At 40.1% G+C, this 13,049-nt stretch overlaps 1 protein-coding gene across 1 annotated transcript in view; it reads right to left on the bottom strand.

Moving 5' to 3' along the window:
• The window catches only part of HSD11B1 (hydroxysteroid 11-beta dehydrogenase 1), a 51,412-nt gene extending 48,774 nt beyond the window's left edge, over nucleotides 1-2,638 (bottom strand). The window contains exon 1 of the mRNA XM_073587137.1: nucleotides 2,399-2,638. Within this exon, the coding sequence (XP_073443238.1) occupies nucleotides 2,399-2,483 (85 nt within the window). The 5' untranslated portion in view covers nucleotides 2,484-2,638. The remainder of the gene's footprint in view (nucleotides 1-2,398) is intronic.
• Between the last annotated feature and the right edge of the window lie 10,411 nt (nucleotides 2,639-13,049).

Raw genomic sequence — 13,049 nt, 5'->3', positions numbered from 1 at the left:
CTGAACGTGAATGTTATGCATCACGAGTTCAAACTTTTTGAAGATGATCCCAAACACATCTCTAGTGATGCATCTGTTTTTGTAAATACTTGTGCCTCCATGTTAGTATTGGAACATTGACTTCTAATTCTGTGTTGTGTACTTCCTCTGTTATTCTTCCTAAAATGCATGAATTGACATTCTCAAAATAATCTCCCTGTTAATTTCTATGTAAATATGACTTCCTGTTCGAATATTGAGGCTTTTAACCTTTTCAGGTTTCCAAAAGCCCTAAGCAGTTAAAAGTAGTGATAGGTCTATTCTTCAGGCATTTTCTATTTGGAAGACGCTTTATACTGTATAATACAGTTGTGGCCAAAAGTATTGACACCCCTGCAATTCTGTCAGATAATACTCAGTTTCTTCCTGAAAATGATTGCAAACACAAATTCTTTGGTATTATTATCTTCATTTAATTTGTCTTAAATGAAAAAACACAAAAAGAATTGTCCTAAAGCCAAATTGGATATAATTCCACACCAAACATAAAAAAGATGGTGGACAAAAATATTGGCACTGTTCGAAAAATCATGCGATGCTTCTCTAATTTGTGTAATTAACAGCACCTGTAACTTACCTGTGGCACCTAACAGGTGTTGGCAATAACTAAATCACACTTGCAGCCAGTTGACATGGATTAAAGTTGACTCAACCTCTGTCCTGTGTCCTTGTGTGTACCACATTGAGCATGGAGAAAAGAAAGAAGACCAAAGAACTGTCTGAGGACTTGAGAAACCAAATTGTGAGGAAGCATGAGCAATCTCAACGCTACAAGTCCATCTCCAAAGACCTGAATGTTCCTGTGTCTACCGTGCACAGTGTCTTCAAGAAGTTTAAAGCCCATGGCACTGTGGCTAACCTCCCTAGATGTGGACGGAAAAGAAAAATTGACAAGAGATTTCAACGCAAGATTGTGCGGATGTTGGATAAAGAACCTCGACTAACATCCAAACAAGTTCAAGCTGCCCTCCAGTCCGAGGGTACAACAGTGTCAACCCGTACTATCCATCGGCGTCTGAATGAAAAGGGACTGTATGGTAGGAGACCCAGGAAGACCACACTTCTTACCCCGAGACATAAAAAAGCCAGGCTGGAGTTTGCCAAAACTTACCTGAAAAAGCCTAAAACGTTTTGGAAGAATGTTCTCTGGTCAGATGAGTCAAAAGTAGAGCTTTTTGGGCAAAGGCATCAGCATAGAGTTTACAGGAGAAAAAAAGAGGCATTCAAAGAAAAAAAGACGGTCCCTACAGTCAAACATGGTGGAGGTTCCCTGATGTTTTGGGGTTGCTTTGCTGCCTCTGGCACTGGACTGCTTGACCGTGTGCATGGCATATGAAGTCTGAAGACTACCAACAAATTTTGCAGCATAATGTAGGACCCAGGGTCTCCCTCAGAGGTCATGGGTCTTCCAGCAGGACAATGACCCAAAACACACTTCAAAAAGCACTAGAAAATGGTTTGAGAGAAAGCACTGGAAACCTCTAAGGTGGCCAGCAATGAGTCCAGACCTGAATCCCATAGAACACCTGTGGAGAGATCTAAAAATGGCAGTTTGGAGAAGGCACCCTTCAAATATCAGGGACCTGGAGCAGTTTGCCAAAGAAGAATGGTCTAACATTCCAGCAGAGCATTGTAAGAAAGTCATTGATGGTTACTGGAAGCGGTTGGTTGCAGTTATTTTGGCTAAAGGTTGTGCAACCAAGTATTAGGCTGAGGGAGCCAATACTTTTGTCTGGCCCATTTTTGGAGTTTTGTGTGAAATGATCAATGTTTTGCTTTTTGCTTCATTCTCTTTTGTGTTTTTTCATTTAAGACAAATTAAATGAAGATAATAATACCAAAGAATTTGTGTTTGCAATCATTTTCAGGAAGAAACTGAGTATTATCTGACAGAATTGTAGGGGTGTCAATACTTTTGGCCACAACTGTAGAAGTCAATGGGAAGGCAAAAAAGGCTGGAAAATGCATGAGTATTTGTTGATCATTCATTCATTAATGGACTTAAATAAACCTTGTACATTGCCCCCTAAAAAGGAACAAAAGAGCTAAAAAAAAGGCCTAAAATTATGTGCAAAAACATCGGAAAAAAGTTTTCAATCCTCTTAAGTCAACACTCAGCTCCTGAAAAAAAACTTGCAAAAAAATGCCTCATAAGAAAAAATGCCGGCATTTCCAGAAGTGGTTTCCGTTTGATCAACCTTGTCATTTTCGCTTGCCTGGGTAAACATTATGCGTACATACTTTAAGATGTTTCAGTAAATAATCAGAGCCCAACATAATTTAATAAGCCATAGAGACAATTCCCTATATAAGCCTCTATAGGCTTGTTGTGAGCTGTACGGAAGCACAACATACGTACCAGGTTTAAATTCTTTCCCAGAATAAAAGTAAACAGCCAAAAGGATCCCGATCAGGAAAACCAGTGCCTTGCTCAAGAATGCCATGATATTATGTCCAGAAACTTAATGTGGATAAGCTTGTATTCACGGAGTGCTGCAGCTTTGAGTCTAATCTGTTGGCAGGGTGGGGTGTGGATGGGGCTAACTTCAATGCATATGAGGAAAGGCAGGTCCAAAGGCTGTGATTCTGTCCCCTTTAGCACAGTGCTTTCCTTGATTTCTTAAGCATGTTGATCACGTGTGTTTTTTTTCTGTTGTAAAGCTTTGCCTTTTTTATTTCTGACATTGTTATATTGGATAACAGACAAACCTTTTGTATGCCCCTTTTATGACTACAATTTATTTTATGCAGACCCTTAGAGTATAATCACAATGAACAGATAATGAAAATTTGTCAGGATACATCTCCCTTTCAGTAAAGTGTCTTTTATTGTATTATTTTAATGGCAAAGAGTATGAGATTTTAGCCATATGCTGCATAAAAAATCTGCGAAGAAATTGACCTGTAGCAAATTAATTTATTTAGCTGATTTTCACTGCAAATTTCACACTTTACATTCCATGGCATGAATCCTCAGCAGATCTACAGGAAAATCTACTGGCAGCTTGTGGAGTTTACTACATATTTGTCATGCATTTGTGGCAACCCATGTGGATATACATTTAAAGTTAAAGGGCCTCTGTTAGCACAGAATGACTGTTCAAAACAAGTACAGGTGCTCGGTGCATCACCTCAGCTTGGCAGAGCTTCCTCACAGTCCCCTATTCCCCTGATGTGCTCCCAGCTGGTTTTTACAAGTGGTCTGGCATACTTCCATGTGATTATAAACCTCAAAAAGAATAATCTCGGGTTCAAAAATTCAAATAGTGTACCAGAAAGCACCAAGGGAAGAACCCCTAAAATATAACTTTTAAGTCAAAGATTAAAAAGACACATATATGTGAAATCACTAAGTACCAGGGGGTCCAACATCAATCAAATATCGAACATAATCCTTTTTCAGAATCTGTATATATCAGAGGGGCAATAGGCTATAATGCCCTAATACACCTTAACCCCTTCACTACCAAGGGTGGTTTGCACTTTAACTACCGGGCCAATTTTTACAATTCTGACCACTGTACCTTTATGAGGTCATAACTCTGGAACGCTTCCATGGATCCCGGTGATTCTGACATTGTTTTCTCGTGACATATTGTACTTCATGTTAGTGGTAAAATTGCATTCAAATAACTTGCATTTATTTGTGAAAAAAACGGAAATTTGGCGAAAATTTTGAAAATTTCGCAATTTTCCAACTTTGAATTTTTATGCCCTTAAATCACAGCAATACGGCACAAAAAAACTTAATACATAACATTTCCCACATGCTTACTTTACATCAGCACAATTTTGGAACCAAAATTTTTTTTTGTTAGGAAGTTATAAGGGTTAAAAATTGACCAGCGATTTCTCATTTTTGCAACACCATTTTATTTTTAGGGACCACTTCACATTTGAAGCCACTTTGAGGGGTCTATATGATAGAAAATACCCAAAAGTGACACCATTCTAAAAACTGCACCCCTTAAGATGCTTAAAACCACATTCAAGAAGTTTATTAACCCTTTAGGTGCGTCACAGGAATTTTTTGAATATTAAAAAAAATGAACATTTAACTTTTTTTCACAAAAAAAATACTTCAGGTTCAATTTTCTTTATTTTACCAAGGGTAACAGGAGAAATTGGACTGCAAAAGTTATTGTGCAATTTGTCCTGAGTACGCTGATACCTGATATGTGGGGGGGAACCACTGTTTCGGCGCATGGCAGACCTCAGTAGGGAAGGAGCGCCGTTTGACTTTTTCAATGCAAAATTGGCTGGAAATCAGATCGGACGCCATGTCGCGTTTGGAGAGCCCCTGATGTACCTAAACAGTGGAAACCCCCCAAGTGACCCCATTTTGGAAACTAGACCCCCCAAGGAACTTATCTAGATATGTGGTGAGAACTTTGAACCCACAAGGGCTTCACAGAAGTTTATAACGTACAGCGGTACAATTAAAAAATCATATTTTTTCCACAAAAATGATCTTTTCACCCCCAATTTTTATTTTTCCAAGGGTAACAGGACCCTAAAAGTTATTGTGCAATTTGTCCTGAGTACGCTGATACCCCATATGTGGGTGTAAATGACTATTTGGGCACATAGCAGAGCTCGGAAGGGAAGCAGCGCCATTTGACGTTTTTGGGTAGATTTGAGATCGGACACCATGTCGCGATTGGAAAACCCCTGATGTACCAAAACAGTGGAAACCCCCCACAAATGACACCATTTTGGAATCTAGACCCCCCAAGGAACTTATCTAGATGTGTGGTGAGAACTTTGAACCCCCAAGGGCTTCACAGAAGTTTATAACGTACAGCAGTACAATTAAAAAATCATATTTTTTCCACAAAAATGATCTTTTCACCCTCAATTCTTATTTTTCCAAAAGTAACAGGACCCCAAAAGATATTGTGCAATTTATCCTGAGTACGCTGATACCCCACATGTGGGGGTAAACCACTATTTGGGCGCATGGCAGAGCTCGGAAGGGAAGCAGCGCCATTTGACGTTTTTGGCTAGATTTGAGGTCGGACACCATGTCGCGATTGGAAAGCCCCTGATGTACCAAAACAGTAGAAACCCCCCACAAATGACACCATTTTGGAAACTAGACCCCCCAAGGAACTTATCTAGATGTGTGGTGAGCACTTTGAACCCCCCAGTGCTTCACTGAAGTTTATAACGTCCGGGCGTGAAAATAAAAAAATCGTATTTTTTCCACGAACATCTTTTAGTCCCCATTTTTTTATTTTCCCAAGGGTAACGAGAAATTGGACCCCAAAAGTTGTTGTCCAATTTGTCCTGAGTACGCTGACACCCCATATGTGGGAGAAAACTACTGTATGGGGACACGTCGGGGCTCGGAAGGGAAGTAGTGTCGTTTTGGAATGCAGACTTTGATGGAATGGTCTGTGGGTGTCATGTTGCCTTTGGAGAGCCCCTAATGTACCTAAACAGTGGAAACCCCCCACAAATGATCCCATTTTGGAAACTAGACCCCCTGAGGAACTTATCTAGATGTGTGGTGAGCACTTTGAACCCCCAAGGGCTTCACAGAAGTTTATAATGCCCAGGCATGAAAATAAAAAAATCGTATTTTTTCCACAAACATGATCAATTAGTCCCCAATTTTTTTATTTTCCCAAGGGTAACAGGAGAAATTGGACCCCAAAAGTTGTTGTCCAATTTGTCCTGAGTACGCTGATACCTCATATGTGGGAGAAAACTACTGTATGGGCACACGTCGGGGTTCGGAAGGGAAGTAGTGACGTTTTGGAATGCAGACTTTGATGGATTGGTCTGCGGGTGTCATGTGCGTTTGGAGAGCCCCTGATGTACCTAAACTATTGAAACTCCCCACAAGTGACCCCATTTTGGAAACTAGACCCCCCACGGAGCTTATCTAGAAGTGTGGAGAGCACTTTGAACCCCCAAGTGCTTCACAGAAGTTTATAAGGCCTGGGCGTGAAAATTGAAAAAACATTTTTTCCCGCAAAATTATATTTTTGCCCCCAATTTTTTATTTTCCTAAGGGTAACAGGAGAAATTGGACCCCAAAAGTTGTTTTGTAATTTGTCCTGAGTAGGCTGATACCCTACATGTGGGGGTAAAACACTGTTTGGGCGCATGGCAGAGCTTGGAAGGGAAGGAGCACCATTTGACTTTTTCAACGCAGAATTGGCTGGAATTGAGATCAGACGCCATGTTGCCTTTGGAGAGCACCTGATGTGCCCAAACAGTGGAAACCCCCCAATTATAACTCCAACCCTAACCTCAACACACCCCTAACCCTAATCTGAGCCCTAGCCCTAACCCTAGCCCTAACCCTAGCCCTAACCCTAGCGGGAAAATGGAAATAAATACATTTTCTTTTAGTTTTATTATTTTTCCCTAACTAAGGGGGTGATAACGGGGGGTTTGATTTACGATTTATGGCGGTTTTTATGTTTGGTGGCTGTCGCACGCTAAAAGATGCTTTTTATTGTAAAAATAGTTTTTGCATCACCACATATTGAGAGCTATAATTTTTCCATATTTTGACCCACCGAGTCATGTGAGGTCTTATTTTTTGCGGGACGAGTTGACGTTTTTATTGGTACCATTTTCGGGCACGTGACATTTTTTGATCGCTTTTTATTTCGATTTTTGGGACACAGAATGAACAAAAACCAGCGTTTCATGAATTTCTTTTGGGGGGGTGCGTTTACACAGTTCCGCGTGCGGTAAAATTGATAAAGCAGTTTTATTCTTCGGGTCAGTACGGTTACAGCGATACCTCATTTAGGTCGTTTTTTTATGTTTTGTCGTTTTTTTGCAATGAAAACAATTTTATATAAAAAATAATTATTTTTGTTTCGCTTTATTCTGCGAGCTATAAATTTTTTATTTTTTTGCGGATGATGCTGTATGGTGGCTCGTTTTTTGCGGGACAAGATGACGTTTTCAGCGGTACCATGGATATTTATATGCGTCTTTTTGATCGCGCGTTATTGCACTTTTTGTTCGGTGGTATGATAATAAATCATTTTTTGCTTTGTTTTTATTTTTATTTTTTAAGGGGTTCGCTAAAGGGGTTAACTAATGGGACAGTTTTATAGGGCAGGTCATTACGGACGCGGCGATACCAAATATGTGTACTTTTATTGTTTTTGTTTTTTTTTATTTTGAAAAAATGGATTTATTGGGGAATATTTTTTTTTTTTTTTTTACTAATTTATTTAGCGATTTTTTTAAAATTATTTTTAACACTTTTTTTTTTTTACTTTATTACCTTGTCCCAGGTGGGACATCACTGTCCTGTGACAGATCGCTGATCTGTCACATCACAGGAAGCCAGCTTCCTTAGGCCCCTGAAGGTCCCCGTCGCCATCTTTTATTCGGGGGCCTGGAGGAAAGGAGCCCCCCGCAGCAGCGCTGCACATTGCGCTGCCGTGGGGGGCTCAGGGAAGCACGGAGGGAGCCCCCTCCCTGCCGATGCTTCCCTTTAACCCCCGGTACACCGCGATTGCGTTTGATCGCGGTGTGCAAGTGGTTAACGTGTCGGGGGCGGTCCGTGACCGCCCCTGACACATTGTGCCGGGTGTCAGCTATGATAATTAGCTGACACTCGGCCGCGATCAGCGGTGCTCACCACGTAGGCGCCGCTGATCACGATGACGTAATATTCCGTCCATGGTAATTAGGTCCATGGTCACATGGACAGAATATTACGTCAATTGTAGGTAAGGGGTTAATACAGTCCTTCCTGACTGCGGAGGTTGGCACCCTAGTTGTAGACGACATGGCGCCCCCGCTCAACGTCGGCGTCCCTAATAACGCCCTAGACCACCCTGCATATACAAAAAAGGACACAAAAAAGAAACCACACTCACACCTATGATACCAAAAAACAATAAAAAAAAGTGCTATAGTGCTGTAAACTTATCTCGTAGTATGAGTACCCAAGAGGTAGAATCTTATCTCGAAGTCAAAAAATGTGTATAAAATTGCAGCTTAATAAGACTTATCTCGTAGTCAAAAAATACTGTCAGCTGCTAATATGAAGATAAAGGGTAAATACCCCATTCAAAAAAACCGTCTTACAGAGAAATATAGTGAAAGAACAGTAATAATCTCATAATATAAATACCCCCATAATAGAATCTTATCTCGGAGTCACAATAAGGGTATATAAAAAAATGCAGCTTAATGACACCTATCTCGTAGTCAAAGCAAATACTGAAAGCTGCTACTCGGTAAGTCAATAGGTATATACCCCAAGAAAAATTGAATATAATAAACAGCACCTATAGACAGTGTCCAAAAATTCGGGACACCCTGCAGAAGCACAATGCACATAGATTGACGGACATAAAAAATTCCACGTGGTATACAGTATATGACATAGATTGAAGATCAAGGAGCGATACTCATGTAGCAAGAGGTTGTATCCACCTCGCCAGATGATGACTGGCACAAAAATTGCTCACAGAGATTACATAAGATATACACTCCCCCATGTACGACCGTCATCAATGGCTGATAAGTATTTTTCTTTTACACACTGCACGTGACAGACCATATGATTGAGCCTGACTTGAGAAAATTGGGCAGCCTTATGAGATGGCATTCTATTGAGAATTAAATGTGGTACATGGGGGAGTGTATATTTTATGTAATCTCTGTGATCAATTTTTGTGCCAGTCATCATCTGGCGAGGTGGATATAACCTCTTGCTACATGAGTATCGCTCCTTGATCTTCATTCTATGTCATATACTGTATACCACATATGGAATTTTTTCTGTCCGTCAATCTATGTGCATTGTGTTTCTGCAGGGTGTCCTGAATTTTTGGACACTGTCTATAGGTGCTGTTTATTCAATTTTTCTTGGGGTGTATACCTATTGACTTACCGAGTAGCAGCTTTCTATATTTGTTTTGACTACGAGATAGGTGTCATTAAGCTGCATTTTGTTATATACCCTTATTGTGACTTTGAGATAAGATTCTATTATGGGTGTATTTATATTATGAGATTATTATTGTTCTTTCCCTATATTTCTCTGTAAGACGTTTTTTTTGAATGGGGTATTTTTACCCTTTATCTTCATATTAGCAGCTGTCAGTATTTTTTGACTACGAGATAAGTCTTATTAAGCTGCAATTTTATACACCTTTTTTGACTTCGAGATAAGATTCTACCTCTTGGGTACTCATACTACGAGATAAGTTTACAGCACTATAGCACTTTTTTATTGTTTTTTTTCGGTATCATAGGTGTGAGTGTGGTTTCTTTTTTGTGTCCTTTTTTGTATATGCAGGGTGGTCTAGGGCGTTATTAGGGACGCCGACGTTGAGCGGTGGCGCCATGTCGTCTACAACTAGGGTGCCAACCTCCGCAGTCAGGAAGGGCTGTATTAGGGTGTATTAGGTCATTATAGCCTATTGCCCCTCTGACATATACAGAATCTGAAAAAGGATTATGTTCGATATTTGATTGATGTTGGACCCCCTGGTACTTAGTGATTTCACATATATGTGTCTTTTTAATCATTGAATTAAAAGTTATATTTGAGGGGTTCTTTCCTTGGTGCTTTCTGACATACTTCCATGTGATTATCTTCCTAGGCCTATATTAAGGCCCACCAAGAAACACATTTGTGTCTTGTTATTAAGACTCTTAGTTTTACTGCACCACTACCTGCTCCATAACTGCTTTTCCGTGTCCTGTCTGGCTTTGTCCCCCAGTGCTTATAATCCTTGCTCCATATGTGCCTTTTTGCTACTGCATCATCAACCAGGATGCATGCATGCCCACACAAACCTGAGCTTAGATGATCCACCTCACTAACCCCATTGCATATATAAATACACCTTCCCACCTGATTATTTTCCCACAATCTCCACTCCCTCGTTGATTGACAGCTCTGGCTTCATAGAAGCAGAGAAGGGGCGGAGATAGAGGGGAAACCAAGCAGGTGGGAATGAGTATTTAACCCCTGCCGCCGCCACCCATCCACAGCCACTGCCAGACTAAGGTAAGGTACATCTGAACTAAAAATGCACCCCCCACTTTCTTCAAACCTCAAAAATTTTGGAGGAAAAAAGTGTCTTTTCCGAAAAATACGGTATAATGGGGTTTCCATATAAATCTGAGTGACGAAATCCACAAGGGAGCCACTGACTTATGAGGTAGCAGAGTTAAGGTACTGTCACACTTAACGATGTACCAGCGATCCCAACCACCGATATGACATGGTCAGGATCGCTGGTACATCGCTAAGTGGTCGCTAGTGAGCTGCCACACAGGCAGATCTCACCAGCGACATAGCTGGGGACGGGGGTTGCTACTTACCTGTCACACTAGGCGATCCTGCGTCCTCCCGCCCGCGTCCACGCTCGTCGCTCGTCTTTCCACAGGAAGCGCCGCAGGAAGCTGACGACGAGAAGCGGTCCTGAACGTTCTCGCGCGATCAGCGATAACGAGCGGGGGAGCGGGTCGTAGGTATCAGACACAGCGATGTCGCTAGCAATATCGCTATAACGTCACAAGTTATAGCGATATTGCTAGCGATATCGCTTAGTGTTACAGTACCTTTACTCTTGACTCCGTCTGGCCTGTGTTCAGTGATCTTCTTTTCAAAAGTGCACAAAACTCTGGCGGACCGCACTTTATGCTCGCCTAAAAAGACAGACGCCACCAGATCATAGGCCAGACAGCATCCAAAGTGCTTCCATCTGCCTCATTATAGTGAAGCTTCTGCCAGGTATTTCGTCTGAATCGTGTATTTCAGAGATTTACACAGAAAGCCTAGTGGGAGTGCTCAGCGTAGGGCACAGGATAAATGTAAACCGAACCTTACTTTGATGTTTGGCAGGCAAAATGAACACATCAACGGCAGGTGAAGACTACCATTTATTTTTTCACGCCATTCTTTGTGCGTTATAAGTGATAAGACGGCTTTATTTCTCGGGTCGGTGTCATTACAGAGATACCAGATTTATATTGGGTTTTTATGTTTGGCCTCTGTCACACACTAAAAGATGCTTTTTATTGCGCATCACCATATTTATATAGCTATAATTTTTCTATATTTCAACTGACAGTCAAGTGACAGCTTATTTTTTTTGGTACAATTTTTGGGCAGATGACATTTTTTGATATCTTACTATTCCGAATTTTGGAAGGCAGAATGAACAAAAACCAACAATTCAGGAAAATAAATTTTTATTTGGCGTGTAGTAAAATTGATAGGGCAGCTTTATTCATTGGGTCAGTATGATTACAGCGATACCACACCTATATAGTTTTCTTTAGGTTTTGATGCTTTTACACAATAAAAACTATTTTATAGAAAAAAAAAATTTGCATCACTTTATTCTGAAAGCTATAACTTTTATTATTCCATTGATTGAGCTGTATGGTGGTTTGTTTTTTTGCAGAACAAGATGGTGTTTTTAGAGATTCAACTTTTTTTATTTACATTCGTCTTTTTAATCGCATTTTATTCCACTTTTTGTTCGGCGGTATGATGATAAAGCAAAGTTTTTGCCATTATTATTATTATTATTATTATTTCTTTTAACAGTGTTCACTGAAGGGCTTAACTAGTGGGACTGTTTTATAGGTTAGGTCGTTCCGGACGCGCCAGTACCAAATATGTGTACTTTTTTTGTATATTTTTGCTTTTACATAAATAAACATTTTTATTAGATTCATATTTTTTCTTATTCTTTATTTTATTTTATTTCATTTATATTTTTACAATTTTTAATAACTTTTTCTTACTTTTTTGCATTGTCCCAGGATGGGAAATCGACTTTTCCCTGCCATGATCGCTGATCTGATATTCTTTAATGCGTTTGCATTGCAGGGCATTAAATCAGCATCTCTCACACAGCAGAAGGTTACCGGCCACTGTCCCTGGGAGACGCAACGGCTATCTTTCGGCCCTAGGTCACCATGGACCGCGTTGTGCCGATTGGAGCAGAGCGGGAGTGCCTTCTGCTAATCCCCTTGATATTGTTGTCACTATTGACAGTGGCATCAGAGGGGTTAAACATCTGTAATTGATGCTAGCACTGTTAATGGGCATTGCTTCAGGGTGTTGGCTCTCATTGAACTAACACTGGCATTTGATTGCGGCAGCGCTCAGAATAAGCCCGCACGATCATCACGCCGCATATACGGCAGTTTGTGGGAACGCAGCTCCTGCAGTGCTGTGTATATACAGTGAATTTTGTGAAAGGATTAAAAACCACTCCCCTCAAATACTTTAAAACTGTTGTTGGGAAATGGTTTAACCCTTCAGTTGTTACACAGGAATTAATGCAAAGTGGAATTACATTTTTTTCTTTCTAATTAATGTTACATCTTTTTTTTTTTTTTAATTTTGGCAATTATATTTTATGCCACGATCTTTTTCTAACCCCTTTACCCCCAAGGGTGGTTTGCATGTTAATGACCAGGCCAATTTTTACAATTCTGACCACTGTATATTTATGAGGTAATAACCCTGGAACACTTCCATGGATCCTGGTGATTCTGACACTGTTTTCTCGTGACATATTGTACTTCATGTTAGTGGTAAAATTTCTTTGATATGACTTGCGTTTATTTGTGAAAAAAACGGAAACTTGGCAAAAATGTTGCCATTTTTCAAATTTGAATTTTCATGCCCTTAAATCACAGAGCTATGGCACACAAAATACTTAATAAGTAGCATTTTCCACATGTCTACTTTACATCAGCTCAATTTTGGTACCATTTTTTTTTTGTTAGAAAGTTATAAGGGTTAAAAGTTAACCAGCGATTTCTCATTTTTACAGAACCATTTTTTTTAGGGACCACATCACATTTGAAGTCACTTTGAGGGGTCTATATAATAGAAAATACCCAATTGATACCATTCTAAAAACTGCACCCCTCAAGGTGCTCAAAACCACATTCAAGAAGTTTATTAACCCTTCAGGTGCTTCACAGGAATTTTTTGAATGTTTAAAAAAATGAACATTTACGGTAACTCTTTTCACAAAAAAAAT

This window comes from Dendrobates tinctorius, unplaced genomic scaffold, assembly GCF_039654945.1.
Source record: "Dendrobates tinctorius isolate UK_male_01 unplaced genomic scaffold, ASM3965494v1 ptg000098l, whole genome shotgun sequence".
NCBI lineage: Eukaryota > Metazoa > Chordata > Amphibia > Anura > Dendrobatidae > Dendrobates > Dendrobates tinctorius.
Note: the sequence above shows the minus strand (reverse complement) of the source record. Positions and strands in the feature narration are given on the sequence as shown.